This window comes from Oryzias melastigma, linkage group LG17 (genome assembly GCF_002922805.2).
Source record: "Oryzias melastigma strain HK-1 linkage group LG17, ASM292280v2, whole genome shotgun sequence".
Lineage (NCBI taxonomy): Eukaryota > Metazoa > Chordata > Actinopteri > Beloniformes > Adrianichthyidae > Oryzias > Oryzias melastigma.
This window is the reverse complement of record NC_050528.1, coordinates 27,007,377-27,029,802: the sequence shown is the minus strand read 5'-3', so window position 1 is coordinate 27,029,802 and position 22,426 is coordinate 27,007,377. Positions and strand designations below refer to the sequence as shown.

At 41.0% G+C, this 22,426-nt stretch overlaps 1 protein-coding gene and 1 long non-coding RNA gene across 3 annotated transcripts in view; both read right to left on the bottom strand.

The window, feature by feature from the left end:
* Positions 1–7,289: 7,289 nt before the first annotated feature.
* On the bottom strand, positions 7,290–18,065 carry LOC112147253. The gene is made up of 2 exons (XR_002919428.2): positions 17,988–18,065; positions 7,290–9,243 (listed from the first exon to the last, which is right to left on the bottom strand). It is a non-coding gene; the product is annotated as an uncharacterized LOC112147253 (long non-coding RNA).
* A 511-nt stretch (positions 18,066–18,576) lies between these two features.
* The window catches only part of ptf1a (pancreas associated transcription factor 1a), a 15,348-nt gene continuing 11,498 nt past the window's right edge, over positions 18,577–22,426 (bottom strand). Inside the window, exons 2-4 of one of the 2 annotated variants that reach the window (XM_024273503.2) lie at positions 21,817–21,862; positions 19,091–20,084; positions 18,577–19,021 (exon numbers count right to left, since the gene is read on the bottom strand). In XM_024273503.2, the coding sequence (XP_024129271.1) occupies positions 18,819–19,021; positions 19,091–19,694 (807 nt within the window). In that variant the 5' untranslated portion in view covers positions 19,695–20,084; positions 21,817–21,862 and the 3' untranslated portion in view covers positions 18,577–18,818. Of the gene's footprint in view, positions 19,022–19,090; positions 20,085–21,816; positions 22,216–22,426 lie in introns of those variants that run through there. The other variant, XM_036216171.1, reaches the window with a different exon arrangement.

Sequence of the window (22,426 nt, the reverse complement as noted above, 5' to 3'; positions counted from 1 at the left end):
GGGGGCAGAGCTATCAGAGCATACGCTTCCTAAAAGGGGCGGTCTCACTCTGTGACATCAGATCATGAGGACCCGCTCGTTTTCGTGGGTATGGGAGGGGCTGCTGCTAACAGCGCAGTTTGTAGAGGATTTATGGTAATCAGAAATGCATGAGTGAATCAAAATACCGCTTTGGAGTTCTTTATGTGAGGAATGAACATTAAAATACACTTAAAAGCTCAAAAAGTTGGTTTTTCATGGTATGGTCCCTTTAAATCCCCTCACTACAGACCAGTGATGTGCACTTAAGCCTGTGGGTGATGAGGTACTGACTCTTTCAGTCTAAATTAATAAACTTATGATTCTGTTTCATATCAGCATGTTTTTTATAAAAAGAGCAGATACAGGAAGAAGAACTGAGGAAGAATGTGAAATGCAGAGTGGTTTAGTTTGACTCCAAAAAACAAAACAAAATATATGAATAGTATATCTAGGTTTATGTTTAACATTTCTGTTGTGAAATTATTTTTTGTTGTTTGGAAAACTATATATATATTTTTTTGTATTCAGTACAAAATTTTTGTCAACTTACTGTCAAAATATCTCACATTAAGTTAACAGGAATTCTGTATTCAAAACAGAAAAGTAGGATTCAAAACAAAAATGCCTAGTGCAAAACTAAATGTGGTATATATATATATATATATGTGTGTGTGTGTGTGTGTGTACATATATTTAGAAAGTGACTATTCACATGAAATTTTATATATAAATATATATTGCAAAGCTATGCATGAAATACTACTTTGTTCACGCTGTACTTGAACAGGAAATACTCTGAATACAGAGATTATGAGTATATTCATGATTAAATTCATTATAATCAAATAAATTGTATTTATTGTGGACAAATCTCTTTTTTAGATAGCAGGTGAAACACTTAAATAAAGACATGCAAACTAAAAACTCTTAAAGCAGTACATGTAAATATTTTGTCAATGAAAAAAGGAAGGAACAGCAAATATTCAAGAGGGAATGTGACCCCCAGAGAAAGATTATGTTTTTTTTTTACTAAAACACACCATAAAGCTTAAAGCCGCAAAAGTAGTAAACCAAAAAAAGGGAAAGAAAGAACCCTCATGCAGCATCTCCGTGAATTCTAGAATATGTTTGCTGGATTTCTATCAGAAAACAACAGAGCTCGGGTCGCAGCAGCCCTGCTGTCCCGCTATGATCACTCGTGTTCCGCCCAGGTAAAGATCTGAGCGGTGGAAATGTCCAAATCACCTGTTGTGATTATACCGAGCCGCACGGTGTCCCAGTGATAACAGAGTTCACCTCCCATTCATTTTAATGCAGCTAGCGGTTAGCCGCTAAGCTAGCGCCAGCTTTCACTCAGAACTTACTTGATTTTGCTGCTCCTACAGTCAGATGAAGTTGGTAGATGTTGAATCTCTGTGAGTAATCCTTATATCCACATGCTCTTCGAACTGCAAACCGTTTGTTGTTGACGATCTATAAACTTTTATGCTAGAACTAAAAACACCGGCAGGAACTCGCGCTTTTAAAGGGGAGGCGGGGCTTTGTTTTTCTGCAATTTGATTGGTTGGACTGTCACATCAATCAAACGTGGCTCTAATTTGATTGGATGTTGGGCCGACACACGGATGTAAACATACACAGACAGAGGACCGCGGCGAGCGGATTTTTCTCGATATACTTTATAATATACTTTATAATCTGTGGATTTGGGGGAAAAATAGCAAGTCTTTCCGAGTCAGAGGGCTAAAGTCCGAGTCAAGTCGCAAGTTATGTATATCAAAGTCCGAGTCAAGTCACGAGTCAGAGGTAGGAAAGTCCAAGTCGAGTCTAAAGTCGTCAAATTCATGACTCGAGTCTGACTCGAGTCGAAGTCATGTGACTCGAGTCCCCACCTCTGCAAACTGTTGCACTGAAGCTTAGAAGAGGTCACCGGTTTGTTTCTGGGCTGTTTAACAAGATCTTGAAGATTGAGAAGATGCTTCAGGATTTGAGGAGAATTGGACCATTTTATAAACCCATTCATATTCCTGTTCTATGTCTCTGGGCTGCTGAAGTCACCCGGTAACTGACAAAAGACAGGGTACAGGCTGAACAGTTTGACAGCCCATTGCAACTCCATATAGAAACACACACATTCAAACGTAAGGAGCAATTTGAAGACTCCAATTAACTCATGGAGCATGTTTTTGGACTGTGGGGCAGGCCGCACAAAATGGAACCAACCTGCTAACTATTACACCCCCGTGCAACCCAGAGACGTGGACTGTGTCCTATTCTTAAGGAAGACATGCAGAGTGGTAGAATCTATACAAGAATAAATCTGATGAGTCACACCATGAAGTTATGAGAGTCATGGAACCTAGACTGGGGCCAGAAATGAGCATTTGTGAGCAACAGTATAATTGTATTCCAAGAAAGTGAACCACAGATGCAATGTTTGCTTTGAGAAAACTTAGAGAAAGAACAGTGAAGGTCAAAGGGAGCTGGAGTGTCTTTGTAGATCTAGATTCTAGAGAAAGTCTATGACAGGTTACAGAGAAAATAGCTGTGGTTTGTATGAGGAAGTCTGGAGTGTCAGAGAAGAATGTTGGAGTTGTGTTTGACATCTATGAGAGCTGTCAGACAGTAGTGTGATGTGCTGTAGGGACATAGGAGTTCAAGGTGGAGGCTGGACTGCACCAAAGATCAGCTTTGTGGTCTTTCATGTTTCCTCTGGTGATAGACAGACTGACAGATGGTAAATTGTGTATACTAGCATGGCGCTATTCTACCTTCCTCAAAGGCCCAAAGCGATTTACAGTCACAGTCCCATTCACACACACACACACATTCACTCACTGATGGCGGTTCCGCTGCCGAACAGTGGTGCCAACCTACCACTAGAGGCAAGATGGGGATCAGTGTCTTGGCCAAGGACACTTCAACACATGGGCAAGCAAAGTGGGAATCAAACCTACAATCTTCCGATCAGAGGTCAAACCCTAGCTCTACGCCACAGCCACCCCAACATGACAGATGAGGTTAGACAGGACTCTCTGATGGCCGTGATCTTTGGAGATGACACTGTGATCTACAGTGAAAGCAGGGAGCAGGTGTGAGACCATTAAGAGAGGTGGAGTCCTTGTTTGGAAAAGCCAGGAATGATGGTTAACTTAGTAATACCGATCTAACAAGTGACACTGCAGGGGTTCAAAGGCTCTGGTCTGTAAAATAATAAGGATCAAGATTTTTTTTTAGTATTTAACAAATATAAAATAAAATTGTTTTTCTGTAGGAATGTAAGTTTTCCTAGTACTATTGATAGATTCATTTAAAAGTTATTTATTGGTATGCTTAAGTCAGTTTTTTTTTTAAATTCAGCAAATACAAGGGAGGAAAATAAGACAAATCAGTCTTGCATAGTACATTACTGCTTAAATACAGGTGGACAATCCAAGGAGACAAAGAACTGAAGTAAATCAGAGAATAATTGTGCATTCACACGGCACGGCAATTGAGTTTAAATGCTAAGTCAATGTACAGATGTGATCTGAGGTCATGCAGCACAATTTCAGCGTTGAGGTTGACGCGGCCCGTCAAACAATCAGGGACTCAACTTTGGGCAAAGGAGGTCTTCAGTGGCTCGAGGGTAGAAAAAAATGATTCAATATGGCTGCTTGATGCGAGCATTCAAACTTCCATCCATTTTTTAAACCATTGGTGCCGCAGGGTTGCTGTAGACGGCCCTGGTTACTGTTGGGCAAAGGTAGGATACACCCTGAACAGCTCTCCAGAGTGTCATAGAGCCCATGGAGCTGGAGCTATTGCGCCCGCTACGCTAGCCAGCCATCCGGTGGACAGAGTAGCGAGCTAGCAAGGGTCCAGCAGAGCTAGTGGGGTTGCCACCATGACTGCTAGTCCTTGATCAGGGGTGCTTGCAATGCTGGCCCACTGACAGTTAGCTGCCCAGCAGACAGAGGGCCGCCGCGAGTGCCGTCCCAGCAGGCACAATCGCAGCGGACACGAACGATACAAGGCTTATAATGTTTTTGCTATTTTCATCAAGACAATAATAAAAGATCATCTAGTTTCATTTTTATTTTTCCCCTCTCGGGTTAATGTTCAATCTAGGCCACAGAGAGTCAGAAATAAAGCTTAAAAAAATCAGGCGCAGCTCCCACTGATAGAGTGAAGTACGCCACACCAGGAGAGACTTTGACTGAAAATCAGAAAGAATTACATTTTATAACATTTGATCGAGCATTCAACCAAGGAAGTAATAACAGAATATTTTGAATACCCATGTACCGCGATGTCACATAGCCTCCATGCCGTTGCTCTCAAGGGTAAATTTATATGCTGTTGAAAAATCACAATCAGTTTTTCACTCACTGCTCTTCCCTCTTGACTCATTTATATTCAGTAAATAACTGCAACGTAAATAACTTTTTGGACCACATCAGGTTAAAATGGTAAAATTACTTAGTGGACTGTACATCAATGTGGTGGTAAACATTTTAGCACAGATCTGGCTCCCATCTCATTCTACATTCACAGATAATATACCTCAGCGTTCATCTGTCACTGCTTTCAATCAGAGCTGTTTGCTCGCCACTCGCTGCACTGAATGCTGCAGTCAAGTACAAGTCAAGTGGGTTGATGTGGAGAATGCTGAGGGGCAGTTTTGCCACCAGACCACAGCATTTCAGTCTCCTGAAAGAACTATCTTGACTGGCTGGCAGCTGATAACTTCCTAATCCCCCAGTAACCCACCACCAGCATTGGTCTGTGCTTATTATCCCAGCGACATCATGACTCAGAGTCACACACGTTTTATCCACCATGACCCAACCATGTGGTCTCAGGCCACCTTCAGCCAGGTCCCAACCTTTTCCCTCCCCCCTACCGCTGCCCGCCCCAGCTCATAGATCAGTGCTGACACACCAGTAATTGAGCTGGAATTGATAAGGGCCAGTGGACAAGGCCCTGAGGTCCTGACACTGCTGAAAAGCCAAGAACAAACAGTGTGTGTCCACACACAAGGTTCCTTTAGCTCTGCTGCCTCCCATTTCCCAGATTCCCCTGTCAGTCAGTTGTTTGGTCTTAATAGACTCTTCATACTGCCTTTTTTCTTATATACTTTTGTTTTTCAACAACATAACGTTCTGTAATTCCAACTCTTGAATTGTAGCTTTTAGAATCATAGCTTCATCCACATTTCACTCGTGATTTTATGATGGTTTATCTTTTCTTCCATTTGGTTTTGATTTTGATGTTATCATTTCCTGACAACATAAGTACATAAATATACATAAATATGTACTGTAATGTAGAGTCATAACCTCAAGATCAATTTTGTTTGTGTCCCTGTGATAGAAATAGATACAAAGTGTCTTTATTTTCAACAGAGATTTTCGTTTTTGGACTGTAAATAATCTAAAACTATTTTTAGAAATTCATGTCTAACATCTTTAAAGTCACTGGTATTCTATAAATTTTTATTTTACTTCCTAAACATTATTCCCTAGTTAAAATTCAATGTTGATTGAATATTATATTGTTTAAATGTTGGTTATTATTGGTTCAAAAAAGACTTTAGTAGTTTATTTTAACACATTTCCTCTTCTTTAAACTTGATTTACTTTCTGGTTTAACTTTTTAAATCCAGGTCCACAAAAAAGTTGGACTTTTTAAACAAAAAGAGAGAAATCATGTTGTTAGCAGGACCTACAAGCGTGATAAATTTCACTTCGCCTTTTGTCACTGAATACGTCTGGGCCCATATGCTGGACTACAAAGCTATGTGAAAGCAGCGTTTAAAAAGCCAGGCCTACCACATTAAAGCCTATAACAATCTCTGTTCATGGTAAGTTATCACTCTCAATTAATCACCTCCCACAATGGGATTTCTGATGTGTTCAAGCCGTATGAAAGCAGCAGGTCAGGCCAAGGGCAGACTGAATCCCAGTCCCCATTCTCCATCGCTTTTCAGCTCATCTCTCTGTTCCTTCCAACTCATCGGACTTTTACATTTTTTTTTTCTGATTCCGTTCTCTCTGAAAGAGGCCGGAGTCGGGCTTGCAGCATCCCGAATAAACATGGATATAAATAGATCAGATGATGTATGTGGAGCGATGGCCTCTTCAGTCCGACTGACTGACTGGCAGGCTGACCAAGAGCCTTTCTGCCTTGAATGAAACCCCTCCCTGCTCATTCCACTGGGACTGTGTTAGCCTATGAATGGTATTGTATTGTTAGGACTCTCTCCATTCCTGCACTGCTGAATGGGTTTGACCACTGGTTTAGATTCAGTTACACGGTTTTGGTTGAAAGTGTCTCCCTCCCACCGTTTTGGACTCCATGGTTCTTTTGGCTGACCTGTTTAGAAGCTGCCATGGAAATGTCATGTTGCCCCTCCCATGGGCTGGACCCGACATTTACTTTGATAGATAACAAAAAAAACTTGGAAATGGGTCCCATTATGCATCTTTTTTCCCCCCATCCATCGTAAATTACCCATTATTTACAAGAGTGTTGTGGTGAAGCACTTGTTGTTTTGCTCATACAGTTTTTGCAAACATCTAATGCAATATTTGAGAAAACAAACAACTAAACCGATGAGCTGCACAAAAAACAAGAGTAGAGCCCTCTACATCAAAGTATTAACAGAAAATTCAAATTTTGGGAAATTAAGATGTTCTTAAACACTTTCATGAAATCCACAAATTTGCAATATAAGATATAGATAGTGTCAATTGTGATCCATTGGGTGATTTGGTGAGTTTTTGCTCACAGTAATATTAGTTTAAGATGAACACAAGTGTTCTGAAAAAACATCTTACTGTCTCAAATTTTATCCACACATTTTTAACATGCTACAACTGTGTTATAAATAATTAATTGTCAAAATTATATTTTTTATTTTTTAATAGTCGTTTAAAGGAAATGAATAAGAAAAGATTGGCTATTTCCTCCATTAAATTTAGAAATTTAGCAAAACTTTTCCTGGTTAAAAGTGTTTTTGAGATTTCATGGAAGCAGCCATTTTGAAATGAGTCCCTGTACCGCCCCTAGTGGGATGATGAGGAACTACAGAGCAGAAAATATGGACCAAGATATATATTTAGTGGGTTTTTAAGGAAAGTTTGGATCATGTTAATGAGATTCAAATATGATAGACATGGTTGTATAGGATTAAACACAAATCGAAGGTTGTCTTTTCCTCACTTGACTGAGTGTTTTAGCCAACACAATGTGCAAGTCAGTGATAGATACTAAAGCACCACAAATACTTGGAGAAAGCTGTTTATTGCTTTAGAATACCATCTTAACCTCTGTGGGATGTCAGAAACTGAACTTTGCACAACATTTTTTTCCAATTGTACAATAAATAGGCAGTTAGAAGAAGTAAAAGCTTTATAAGTTCTCACCCCAATGTCCAATTTTGTTACACCCAGTGGCCCCACTATCTACTGTAGTCCTGTTCCCTCTCTAATGAACACACATTCAGTTCAGATACCCATAAACACACATATGACTTTGCACACGCATACTCTCAAATATAAACACTCATTTGGTTCCATTAAAATCTTAAACATACCCAAACAACCTGCTGAGAGTTCTGTTAGCGCGCTCCTGTGCTAGCTAATAGCCCCAAGCTAACATTTGCGTTGCGAAAAAAGAAAACAAAAAAACAGGCAGTATTGGAGCTACAGGTAAAGTACATGAGGGGTGAGGAGGCTGCATCACAACCAGAGCTTTTTTCAAACAGTGTATTTTCATCTGTTCCTAATCCAACATGATTTGAAAAAAGAAATACTCAGAAACACTGTTTTAATCTTTAATTATTTGACTATATTTTCCATTATGCTACATAAAAATGTTAAAAACATAATTTTGATTGAATGGATCTTTAAACTTTCTTGTCTTTAATGTTAATTTCTAAGTAGTAACAGTAACCTAAACAACTTTTAGCTTTTCAACAAGCATTGTGGTGACCAATTTAGAGAGATTTTGCTGGTTAATTAAATTCAACTAGATTTTAAAATAAAACATGTTGGGATTACTAAAAAAAAAAACTCCTGAAAAAATCTCATAAGATCTGCCTTATTTTGTTTTTTGTAAGAACTTAAGGAAACATTCAGCCAAAACTTGTCAACAAGATAAACTCAAGAACAAGACCTTGAAGTCCATTACCCAGCACTCCCCTGGGGAGTTGGAACAGGACAAGCCTGTAATCAATTAGCAGTTCTCCCCTCATGAGTCTGTCAATTAGACTAGTCAGTGAGTGTGGATATGACTGCTTTATTAGCACCACAAGCAGCCCACTCTCCCTGCTGACCGCACTACCTACAACCAGCAATCCAATAACTGCTCCATTACATGACATTTATTGGACAGCAGCAGCTCAACGCTCAACATGATCCTTCGGTAACGCTGTTATGTCACGCAGGAACTCTGATCCCAGAGGGCCCTTTTCCAAAGAAGTTGGCTCTGAGTTGTGCGGGACAAGGGAACCTTCTGCCAGCTCTTTGGAGAACTCCTTCAGGCTTTTGGGGAAAACCGTATCAGTGTTTGAAGAGTTCTTCACCACAATGATCCGGTCTCACATGGACTTTTTTTCTTCCTTGATTGCATTCTTTTGAAACACTTTGATCACATGACCTCTATTGAAACCCCAAAGAGTTTTAGAAATTTGAAACAACTACCTGTCTTTCTGTGGTCTTGCTAATTAAAACTTTAAGTCCGACCCTCTTTTGATGTGTTGTGATTTCCTGAGTGCAGTAATGACACTTGACTGCAAGCGGAATAAAAAAAGTCAAGAAGAGCCAAGGAAGTGTCAGGACAAAGGCGTCAAAGGCTGAAAAACGTTGATGGACCACACGATGAGGATTCAGCTGAGATCCGAGGAAGTGTTTGGTGTTCTTCAGGCTGCTTTCACACACAAACAAGTGTTACTGGATGCTGACTTTGATGCTGGGTTTGGTGTACAGCCTGTGAAATACGCTCCGGAGGGTGTCCCACTGCAAGAACAACGCTCACAGTGTAGTGGCGTAGCCCCCGTGAAAAATCTACGGATTCATTGGAAAGTAGATAAATGGCAGTGGCGGCCTGTGAAAGGCTTCCTGCAAAGCTTGGCAGCTCCTTCTTGGACCAGGCTTGTTCGCAGACTGGAAGCAGTCCCAGTCAGCGCTGCTCACTGGCTCGTCAGACGGCTGACTTCAAGCTGCAGCTGGGCTTCAGCTGCGAGAAAGAGGAGAAAAAATGTCTCAGAGATGTTCATCCCACAATGACAATCAGCTTTGTTAGTCTTGGTTTCTGTTCCACTTTGATGCTAAACTGTCAACATTGATCTCATTTGTTATTTTACATCTAAATATCTTTCTAGAATTGAATTTTTTACCCTCATATTTCAGCGTTTCAAACTTAATTATAGTCGTTATTTTGGCATAGCGATATTGTAGATAAAAAGGGGGAATTTTTTTTGTTTCCATTTTGGAAACATAATAATACTTAAATAAATTTGGTATTATGGTTGACTAAACTCAAAAATAGCAAGAAATCCACATGAAAACACAAAATATAGAGAACAGAAGAGCTTCAGGTGACTTAAAGTAACACCTACACAGTGGTTGCTCTGACCTGGATCAAAAGATGAAGACTCTATTATCTCAAAGAATCCTAAGCATTTTAAATGGCACATGTGGACTAAGCTGAAATATTGCATAGTCAAAACAATTTTAATGAAGTGAGAAATTTAAAAAAAAAAGTTATATGTGATAAAACCAAAATCCAGGTTGTCACAAAGCTGGAGATTACCTTGATAAAAATATATAAAAAGTGTGAGATATGGGACAAAATGATCATTTTAAGAGCAGAATATTCAACTATGACCTAATTGCTTGCCTGATGTTGCTCTTTAAGCTCCTGAAACCCCCATAGAACCCCATTATCCATTATAAACACAACAATTACCTTCAACTTAAACTGTAGTTTTGTATTTATAAAATTAGCATTATGGAAGTCTGTCTTCTGAATCCCTTCGGGGTCACAGGGTTGCTCGAGCCGACCCAACTTCACTTGTGGGAAGGAGGGGTTCACCCAGAGCAGGTCACCAGTCTGTTGCAGGGCCAAACACTCACAGTAAAGACAAACTAACTAACCCGTGAAGCATGTAAGGAGAAGCTGGAGCGGCCAGAGAAAACAATCACATGATCGAGGACGAGATCCAGACTCGTTCTCTTCATTCAAATAGTAAAAGGAAGGGAAAACAATATTTTTTTTAATTATTGTCTATCTTGTTTTCAAAAAAATAAATGAACACGTATTTTTTAACCAATTAATAGTCCCTTTCTTTATATCAGAAACGTCATAAAGGAAGAAACATTACATTCAACTGTGTTCGCTTTATTGTTCCTTTCATTGCATTCTAACAGAATCTGACTCCACTGAAGTAGTTTACATAAATACATTAACTGTACAGTGTATATGTGAAAATATGAAGCAGCAGAGCTACTAAAATAACTTGAGCTAAACAAAACTAAAAAGGATATATTTGAAAGAAAAAAAAACACTTTTATAATATATTATCTACTTTTAGATTAAATTATATAATATTGTTGCTGTTTACCTTGTCCCGTCATGGGTCGCCCCAGCACACAGGTCTTTTTAGGCAGTCTTTATATTATATTATATAATATTATATTATATTATATTATATAATATTATATTATATTATATTATATTAGATTATATTATATTATATTATATTAGATTATATTATATTATATTATATTATATTATATTATATTATATTATATTATATTACATTATATTATGTATTTGCTGAGCACAAACTTCTTGATCAGCAGTAAAGCTGTTTGGTTGATTCTGGTTGTCTTGACATTTTAATAGATTTTATCAATCTTGAAAATACCGTTTGGATTCACACACATGATGCAGCAGAAAAAGATCAACCAGTCGAATGTGCTGAAACTAGGGATGTAAAATATATTAGATACGTTTAGAAAAAATGATCGGGCAGTGAAGGGAGTAACAGCAGTATCGTTAGGAATGTCCAAAATTGATACGTATCAAAAATGTATTTAACAACTGCGGTATCGTTTGAAAACCACAGACATGAACAAGATTATGTTCAAAGGTATAAAATCAATCAATAAGTAAATAATCGATTTCTGGCAATCTGCAGTTTCTTTCTGTTTTCTTTTTTTTTTTTGTTTTTTACCAACTTTGTCTTTTTATGTAAATGTGAAGCTAACAAAAAGACGTCCAATCATTAGCTTGCTTCTTCCAAGTCAGTACCTGAATAAATGTCTCTGTAAAATTCCATGCATAGCTTCCAATGCAGTAAGAGAAAAATCTAGATTTTAGTAAAAGAATTGGACTTTATCGTATTGCCAAAAAGTTAATTAAATCCTTTAAGTATCGATTTGTGGACCATGCATTCAGATCTGTATCGAATTGTATGAGAGAGAAAGATACACACAGAAACACTTTGGATTTCGCAAAGACGGGATCATATAGTGTGGAACAATGTTCTAATAATGTTTGGATTATTTTGATGTGGAAAAACAACATCTTTATGAAAGTAAAATGTGAATGGATTTTACATTAATTCTTGTTTGCTTGTTTGTTTGTTCACATATTTAATTTACATTTGATTTTCTCACAAGAAATAGAAAGACTCTGGAAAACTTCACCTGCACTATTTATCAGTGAGTCACGCTGTTGGATTTTTGGCAAAAGATGTGGACTGAATCCTTTGAAATGAACCAATATCTATGAATCGGATCAGCTACCACAACTTATGATGTGAATCATTGTTCAAATAAATTGTTACACCCCTAACTTTTAAGGTTTTCCGTTTAGGATTTCATAGGAACCGCATTATTTTTCTGTGACGAAATCTGTTTTCTCTTATATAAAAACTTGTAAAAGATGTTTCTAACAGTTGGTTTTTCCACAAAATCTTTGTCTGCATAGAAATGTTCCTTCTTTTCAGCACCATAAACTCATAAAAGTATTTTCTGCATGTGGGCCTTTGTTTTTGATTGATTTGACGTGTGCATAATACAAAGTCTCAGACTGAAGTGGCCTTTTTGTGCCACTTGACTTTCTCTCGCACACACAGCTGCATTTGTCTTGCAAATCCATCCCCGCTGCGTGGCGTTCAGGCGGCGAAAAGGCAGCAGTCGGACGTCAGTGAAGTTCAAGCCAGCGAACAAGCGGAGAGGCTGTTCCATGGTTAGAAAGCTTTTGTGGAAATCCGAACGGAGGGTTGGTGAAAAATGATGCATGCTTTTACACCTCTGAAGCCTGGCAACTGACGGAGACGCGGATGCAGAGGGAGGGGGCGGGGGTCGCAGCCTCTGGGCTGGGATAGAAACCCCTTCCCCGGAGGCTGAAGTGAGGGCTGGGTGAACAAAAGGCCCCCAGGTCCTCACGGGTTGACTGTCCGCTCGCGCACGACGGGGATCAGCCGCGCAGAATGTGGGAGATGGATGGAGACGCGCGTCCAAACGGCCGTGACAAAGCATTTGCATATGAGTAATTGATCACATTTTTGTCAAAGATTTAAAAAGTTATATTGTCAGCATGTGGGCGGAGCACGGAGGTGAAGCGTCTCCTCGTGCGCGCCTCTCCAAAGTGAATGCGCAACGGAGCTACCTGCGCCTCTCTGCGCGCGGTCCTCCTGAAATCTGCTGCGCTTCCATTTCCAAAGGGGCCCCGCCTGAATAGACTGTAAGATTTTATTATGAGGCATGCAAAAGCTGTGCTCCGTGCCTCTCACATCCACCCCGCTTTCAGCGTCGACATTGTGCATAGCGAGACGTCTTTGTGGGGGATTCATTCAAAGGCGCATCTCCCGTCCTCCAGGTCAGCCCGGCGTGTTCCGTTCACCAGGAGGGTTTTCAGGGGGCAGAAGGCGGCCAGATGGCTCCACTGCGCAGGCACCCAGGCCAGAGCATGCGCGCGCCTGGGCAGACACATGTTGCAGCAATATCCATGGAGCCAAAAAGTGCAAATGAACACCGTTAGAGCTGACAAATATATATGAAGCAGGGAGAACGCCACAATAACCAATGAGTATCAAGAAAAGTTTCAACTTGTCTTAATTTTAACAAAAGAAAGAAGGTTTACTTTCCCCAAACATTAGTGAAATCATAGTGTAAACCTCAGACTGACCCGAGAACCTTATGAATTAAATACAAACACATGTTTCTTTCTTATATTTTGATTTTTTAAAATCAGAAATATTTACATTATTACCATTAAGAAGCATCTGGGGGAGGTGAAGGGGGCTCTTTTTAAAACGGCGCAATAAAGCACTATTTTAAAAAGTAAGGGGGTGAACAAAATGTCCAATTCAATAATTATTTCAAAATTACAATTCATTTTTTTTATTTTAGAAAATCTTTCTGAATTGATTGATTCTAATATTAAATGCACTTAAGAATTTTCCAAAGTTGTCTTTTTTTCCATTTTCATTGCTAAATTCTTATTCAATTTATTATGCATTAATAAGGAATCACTACCCCTAAATAAGATGGAGCTGAATTCTTGTATGCACACCCAAAACAGAGGAGTCAAATCCATAGACCGGGGTGGAGGGGGGGCTTGCTGTTTTTGTTTTTCCCATCACCCCGTCTCCTGTCCTTTATTTTTGATAACAAATAAATAAATTTACACTATCACAAGTTATCGTTTGACAAATAAACAGCTGTTGGGGACAGGAACTAGACACTCCTGAGATGATACATGCCAAAGATGCTAAAATTATTAAGTTTACTTTGACATTCTGGCAGCAATAAGTTCAACAAAAAGCAATAATTGAGCATAATGTATTTCAAACTTTGGGATTTTCTGTGTGCAATAGAGATGCAAAGCAGTAAAGATATGTTGAAAATCCAGATAATCAAGTGAAGATTGGTGCTACATTTATTTTATTTGATTTTTTTTTACGTTTGTTCTCTGATCTCTAATTAGATCCAAAGCAAACAACTCTTAATACATCAGAAAAATGACTGTTTAATTTTAGTGTTAAGGAGCAACATTTCAACACTCTGCTGTTCATTCATCTAAAACCAAACATTTGGAAACTTTCAATATTTGGGTCAAACGTGGGACTGTGAAGGACTCTATACATTGAAAGTAATTTATCTGGTTTAACTAAATAAAATTAATGTAAAGTTATTTTTCTTTGTTGAGTTTTTCAACTCAGGCTTTTTATGAGACGATAAGCAAACACTGCTGCTATGTTCTTATTTTTATTCTTTTCTGTTTGGAATTGACAATAGAAACAATGAACTTGGCTGTGGAGTTTGGTGCAAATCAAACAGCAGGTTGTAGGTTTGAATCCAGAAACAGTCACACGCGCGAGGAAGAGGAGCACTGACTAAAAAAAAAAAAAGGAAAAAAAAATCCGCTTTATTTTTTGTGTTCAATCAGAGGAAATTTGCATGTTTATGTTTCTTAATTAAATGGTTTTACGTCATATTTTTGATGACAAAAAAACATGAACTTTCTATCATTTCTTTGTTAGAAAATGACATTTCTGGGCTTGTGCGCACGTTTGAGACAGGTCACGGGTCACGGATGTCAGAGCAGAGCAGCTTCGCTCCTCAAAGAGCCACAATGGAGACAAATCAATCAAAACATATGTCATTGCATCCCTTAAATGTGTCCTTTTCTTTGGAATAAAATGATAAAAAAAAACAACTCGAACGATATTTAAATGTAACTGTTAATTGGAGGTGTGGGATCTTTTTCTGGTTTTTTTTTCTCCATCATGCACATGCACAGACACATAAATATTTGAGGCTACAAACACAGTGACAGCTGACTGCTAACGGCAGTCATGGAGCTCACTTGTGTCCATAACAAAGAGCTCTCAACAGGTGGATAAACTTGAGGATAAACTTGTTCAATTTGACATTTGCTGTAGTGTTTCTTCTCCCATCATTCTTTCTTACTTTGAAAGGATCTTCTTTGCACCTTTCTCTTCAAGATGTCACGAGGTTTTACTGCGTTATCCTGATCCATGCCACCCCCCTGTGCAACAGAGGCACCGCCGCATCGCCAGACGGATCCTTTACGCATGCGGGGCGCACGGAGCAGGAGGAGCAAGCGGTGGAAACGAGACCTCGAACGCGCTTACATGTGACAGAAACACAGACTTGTTTGGTGGGAAGATGCATAAATTAACATAGATTTAATGTAACAAAGCTGCTGGAGTGAAATCTCAGAATTTGTACGTTTCCTCCTAGTTTATGTCGATAATTACGCATTTGGCTGCAATCCCAATGCGGTGAATAAATCTGATTTGACTGATGTTTAGATCTGAACCTGTCACAGAGACTTTATTTTATTCTTTTTACCAACCAAATATATACATTTATCTGTATTGTTCACGCGCTCCTCCCTTTTTGGAAAAAAAATGTCCGTGCGCACTGGTGCCGCTTGACGCATGAGCTGACATTTTCTGCAATTTGATTTTACCTGAAAGAACCCGAGTAACTCAAGGGCTTCTGTGGGACAAAGGATCAGCGCCTTAGCACCATATGCTTAATGGCTACAGCCGTCCGGCCTTTATTAAAGGCAAAAAGTGGTCCTTTAAAAGTTGGAAAGGCTCCTTTATTTGAGTTAGATGGAGCACTTGCGCACAAAACCAGGAGCGCGCACCACTATTGCCCCCTTTCTCTTTCTTTCAGCGACGTGAAGCGGCCACCGTCGTCGCCCGTTTCACTGCAGCATAAGCTTTTCATCTCCGGGCTTTGTTCTCCGTGAAAGTAATGCTGCGAATCAAAGACATGACAATATTTTCCATCAGCTTGGAGACCCGGGACAAGAGCCCTCGAGGTTTGGCAAAAATCAGGGCTGGTTATTCATCCTGTCACCCCGCACCTGTGGTCCCGCATTCAAAGTACACAAACCTGTCCCTATTAACATTAATTATTCACAAACAACACAAAGGCTGAAACGGAGCAGGTTGAAGTCTGTTTATAGCTTCCTAAATGTTCTATTCCTCTGAAGATGTGCCCAGAGCTTTTCTCTCCACCAGCCGCGCCCGAGTGCTCGTCTCTCTTTCAGTCTTGAGTAGCCCTACAGCTCGGATTGGTACAATCAAGCATCTGCTTAATCTTCTGGATGAAAATATGACACAAAACCGAGCATGTGAAGGACGTGTTGCTCCGCGTTAATGAGTGATCCGCGTCGTAAACAAGCTGGTGTGGATGGTGGGAGCCGCGCGGTTGCGCTCGGCACGGGCAGAAAAGCGCCAGGTGATGACAAGAAAACGACTCGTTCCCAGAAAGAGGGAGAACGCACCGAGTCCACCTCTCGTTTTTTCTTCTTGAAAAAATAGAACACATAAATTAGATTGGCTAATCAAGGCGCAGCTAAAAGAGCTCGCTTTTAATTGGCTGCTGATGCACAAAACAAACGCAGAGACACTTTAGGTTTTTGTTGGGCTGCGTTGTGCTTTCACACCGGTGTCACGTCATTATAAATGTGTTTTGTTATAGCAAAACGTCATGCTTTACAGCGACCATATTGTATCTGGGACAAAGGCTGATGGAACATTAAAGACGTACAACGCGGAGCCAAATCCATCTCGAAGACACTACAAGGGCCTCTCTGCTTGCTTTTAGGCAGCTGTTGGGCAGGGACGCGGGCGCACGGACATGAAAAGAGACAAAGTTGGAACTACCAGGTGCCTCCCCGGAGACGCATCCCTTCTAGGGACAAGAAACGCTCATAAAGATGTCATTCAGGTTTAAAGGTCACGTCTGACACGAGGGCGCACGAGGAAGGGGGACGATCCCTCCTCCGTGCGCCCGCCTGATAGTCTCATCCGCCATGCAGCCAGTGCCAAAGACACCTGATGTGCGCAAGGAAGAACATTACGCATGCGTGTGTCTTAAAAGAATCCAGGGAAAGAAAAAGGGGGGTCAACTCTAAATCTGGAATCGGACTTGGAGGATTCAAAGAGGCAAGATTATCTGCGCTTCAAGGTGATTTGGGAGTTTCTCGAGAATTAAAAGGATTGAGGAGGATGCAAATCTTCATGGAAAAGATCAAAATGTTCTCAGATGAATCCTATAATATACTTTGCACACACAGATTTGATGGAAATTAGAGTTTTGCCGCTTTTTTTTATTTATTCGCCGATGCGTAAAAGTTCCGCTTCCACCGCTCTGCATGCACGGATTAGTGTGACAACTTAAAACAACTTTGAAAAAAAATGTTTCAGTCTAGAAAGTATTGACAACTTGTCTCCAATTTTTTAAGATTATTAAAAATTTTACAGCTCAAAACTGCTAGTCTGAAAAGAGGAATGACAAAACACCTGCGCAGAGCGCGTCAACATTTAACCTTTGTTGCTATCCTGTCAAATGAAGAAATTATGCTGCACTAAAACTTCTATGAACTTCCAGAAACTCCCTTTCAGCGCTGCCTGCCTGCGCGACGCACAAGCCAGAAGCCTTTTCAGCTCAGAGCTTTTCTCAAGCAAATTACCGCTTGGCGTGGATCATAATGCGCAGGGCCGCGAGAAATAAAACCTGTCACACTGTAAAAAGCTCCATTCCTTTAAAGACTTGCCAAACCCGTCGCCGGAGTGACAAGATAGCCGTGCGTATTTCAGCCCGTCGCTTCCGCTTGGCTGCGAGCGGACAGAGGGGCTCGTATGGGGCTTGGCCCTCAGCGCACTAAAAGCTGCCGCGGCACAAAGAGCGTGAAGGTGCGAGCATCCACCACTTTTTTAACTTCCCACGTCACCGCGGCGCAGCAGAGGCAGACACATTCAGTTACTAGCATTTGACTTTCTAATGGCTGTAATAGGATTACATGCTCCGGTCGCGCTGGTAATCAGAACGGGACAGACGCACAGACAGACAGGAGGAGGAGGAGGAGTTTGGCCTCTCAAGATGCGCATCTGTGGGAAAAAAGAAACAGCGCTCACTCACCTGGATGACTTTCAGGCACGCTCGGCCCGCAGACCCATCAGCCTTGTGCGTGCGCTGCGGACCGGCGCCGCTCATATACAGAGGGGGGCGGCCGCAGCGCACGCAAGCCGCCACTACCGCGGGAAAATCTGCGGCTGCAGCACCTGGCATTCAACAGCGTCCCAGCCGCCCGCACGCGCGCATCACACACCTTCAGCTGCAGTGCGTGCGCGCGTGTATGTGTGTGTGCGCAGGACCTTCTCATTAGCATCTCTTTTGCATATTTATGTCGCATAAACACTCGGCTCTTCGCTTGTTAACTGCTGGGCTTTCCAGCTCAGCTGGACATCCAGCAGGAGCTGACCCATTCAGCAGCGCGAGGAGTGAGCGCGCGCGCGTACGTGCGTGTGATTACATCTGCTGCAATAGTTTATAGACAAAGGCTTGGTTTTGAAAAAAGCAGAAATGACAACCCCCCTCACCCCCAATATGCGCGCCAGGGGGGTTTTCACCCACAAAATAAAAAGTATAAATTAGTGCAAAAACTATATTCATATGGAAAAAAATGTAAGTTTAATGAGTTTCCAACAAAAATAAAAAAGGTCATTTCTTCTTTTTGTATATTTTATTTGCAGATACAGCAAAATAACAAAAATAGATTTTCTTTTGTGACAATTAAATTAAGAAAATAATCTATATATTATAACCCGTGGGAAATAAATACACGATTGCCTGCTGCTTTAATTACAAAAATAAAATTATCAACATGATAAAAACTTTTGTACAGGAGTGAATGCCCCATGACGTCATGACTTTTACGCTGAGCGGAACCACTCGCGGAGTGGGACGAGTTCAAGCCACCAGGCCATAGGGAGGTTCGTTCTCGATGTCTGCGAGGCCCACTCTGTGCTGCAGCTTCCGCGGGTCCTCGGGGGTCCAGACTTTGGCGGTTCGGATGATGTTCTGCTCTCGCAGCTGCTTTTCATCGGACCAGGACAGAGAGTGTCCCGCTAGTGGAGGGAGTCCGTAGTCGGGGTCGCTGGGAGAAGGAGACCCTGCAGAAGGAGTTGAGTTAATAAATCTGCTGTTTTTTGGTTCAAAGTTTAACAGATTGATCGACTTACTTGTTCCTCTGTGGCAGATGATCACTTTTTTGGGTTGCGCGTGCGCGTCACTGCTGGAGTTCCTGATGGGCAGGTCGGATTGCACGAGCTCGGCCAGGAAGTTTATGTACCCGATCGCGAGGCGCAGCGTGTCCACCTTGGACAGCCTCTTCTCGTAGGGCAGCGTGGGGATGTGGGAGCGCAGACCCTCAAACGCGTCGTTGATGGACTGCATCCGCCGGCGCTCGCGCACGTTCGCCGCCTGCCTCAGTTGCTGCATCTCCATCTCGGACCTCATCCGCCGCCTCCGACGCAGCAAAGGGCCCCCGCGGTGGCCCGCGTGAGGGGACAGCTCGGAGGTGTTGTCAGCGCAGCCGTAGGAGAATGTGGATGAAGAGGAGGAGAAGGACAGGTTGCCCACGTCATAGTCTCCATCATGATGAGCCGCTCCGTCCTTGTAATAGTCCTGGAGGTGCGCGCTGAGGAAGTCCACGTCTTCATCCAGAAAGTCGTCGGTGTCCAAGTGTCCGTCCCTGGACGAGTCGGTGAAGAATTCGTCCTCGTCAAAGTAAGGAGGGGATGAGAGGGAGTCCAGACCAGAGAAAGGGTCCAGAACTGAGTCCATATCTGTCCGCGCTGCTCCCGTTGACGCTTCTTCTGCGCTTCAGTCCACTGAGCTCCGAGCTCAAACTTCTAGATGAAGAGAGGGCACGCGAGGGTTCTTTAAAGCGACATCCGTCGTCGCGTGCCGTTTGCTCACATGGCCAGCCAATCACATCTCGGTCCGCCAGTTGCACCTCAGGATAATCGGCAGACAGCCACGCCCCCTGCCCCAGTCAGGACATCTCAACTGAGCGCTGACAGCTGCGGCCATCAGGGACACCAATCCCGCCCAGAAAACACCGCGCACCGTAGATCCCATCCCTGAGAGGACGGGATCTCCGGAACCAAACCACCGTCCAGAACCGGTCCGCCAAAAACAACTTACAGCAAACAGCTGCAGGACCTTAAAACCCTGCAGGTTTCAACAGGTTAGAAAATCATAACGACAATAATGATAAAACTGAGCAATTGTTTTAAAAATAAATATTTTTTTGTTAATTAATGAACCAGGAAACAAAATGATCCATGCGTAAAAGCGCAAACGCGTAAAATGCAAAAATGCGTAAATGCACCGACAACTCCATAAATTCAAACACAGAAGAATAATGATTTTTTAAATTACTTTTTCTGTTAATAAATTTAAATGTTAATTTTGTTTATTATTATTTATATTCATTTGATAGTGGAACATTCGCCTCGTTTCTTACTAGGAATTAACAGAAATAAACCTATGCTGCAAAATTTGTTAATTTAATTCATTTAACTATTACTGCAATTAGTTTCATATTCTCCCTTTAATCAGAATTAGCTCAATTGTGTTTTTTTTTCTCTGACCCAATGTCTCACTTTCAAACCAGTCTCTTTTTGGTGAGTAAATCAACTTAACCGGTGACAGCGCGCCAAGGCAACGACAGTCCAGCAGCAAAACTGCAAATGTGCGTAAAAACGTCCCTGTTGCTATTTAATGAAGTTGCATCAAGACATGAACGAAAAGTAGCATTTCCAAAAAATATCACAGGATGTCATAATGGTTTTTAACGCCTGCATTAACTATAGAATTAATTTGTACTATTTTATTAATTTGCAAAATATTGTCAAAGTTGTTGCGCAAAAATCTATCAGTTATCTTAGAATAATAATAATAATAATAATAATAATAATAATAATAATAATAATAATAATAATAATAAAGTGTTACCATTGATATAAAGGTAAGTTTAACCTCCCACGCGTTAAATATGATGAAATATGAGAGCGTGTCGTCTTATAAAATCAATCAAAGAATAAAAAGCACGTGTTCTGAGCTGCCAGTGCGCACACGGAGTTGAGAAACAGCACAGCTCATCACTCATCCGGCAGTATTTGCCCCGTAAATGCGTGCACCAGCGCATCCTGGATGCGCCACTTGTACCGGACAGAGCGGATTTTACTGGGAGAGCAGGTTGACAAATAATGGCTCAGTGGTGGGCTCACAGGCGCGCGTCCCCTTGACACCTCGGGCGACAAATGAGGGAACCTCGGTACACCGAAAAAAGGCTGCCCGCTGCTCTGAGAGCACACATCCCTTTCAGTCCTTTCAGAAACGGTGCGCACTTTGTTCTGAGGCGGGCAGGTCGCGCCTGCGCGCGCCGTGCCTGTTGCGGCAGGAAGCTGCAGCGCAGGCCGTGATCGTGGGAAGAAGGCCACTTGCGTCTCTTCAGCTTTTTTTCAGCAGAGTGGGTAATAAATGAGGTTTGTGTTGTTGTGACGAAGCTGTGAGCGCGTCTGTCTGCTGGGGGGCCAGTATCACAAATTGGTCTTGAGTGCATTTATAAGGTCATAAAAGTAGAATCAAAAGGGGGGATTAAGGTATAAAAATGTGTTAAAATCTACAGATTTTTTCAAGATTATTTCTGACTCTTTGAGTCAGACAAAAAGGAAATGTAATATTTTTTAAATGTATGAAATATATAACATAATTCCTAAAACATTTAGGTTATTTCTTCATCCAATTCTTGGATAATTCATGTTGGAAAATATTTTTGGATTACTTTTTGGAACAATGTGGTTATATTTTAACCCAATTTATGTCTTTTCCCGTTTCATTTCATTATTTTTTTCCTGATTAAAAAAAAAACAAAAAAACAACTTTGGTTATACTTAACTAAGTTTTCAGCGTGTTCCTTTGCTTCATTTATTACTGGACTTTTCCTGAAAAAGAAAAAAAAATGATTAAAAACAGTGCTTTATTACAACACATTTTCAATTCTCACATTTATTTATTTTTGCAGACACGTTTATTTGACAGCAAACATACCTTCCCCTGGATTTGAACCCCTGACAAAGTGAGCAGACAAGCTCATAAACCCAGTGAAATCCCATAAACAAGATGCAATGAGACTTTTACAAATAAAACATTAAGCAAATGTTACCCAGAAAATGAAACTTGCACTGCTGATACAAGCCAAAGTTGCGGTTCTTTGTGCTTCTTTTTTTCAGATGACATTTGGAGCAGATTATTTTGTCACTTTTTCCTTAAAAGTTCCAAAAATCCTTCCTCTAAGAGCTTCTGACCTGCATCACGTTTCACAGTTTGGTTGTTTCTCCCTTTTGCATTGATATTTTATAACCAAAAGAGTTTTTATTGAGTAAATAAACTGTAAGATTTACAATCCATTTTTGTAAAGTAGTCCTGGCTATTTCTTATGTAGCAAGTGCTGGAGGATTTCCCATCATGAAGCCAGTCACAGAGGAATATTTAGTTCCAAATTGTTG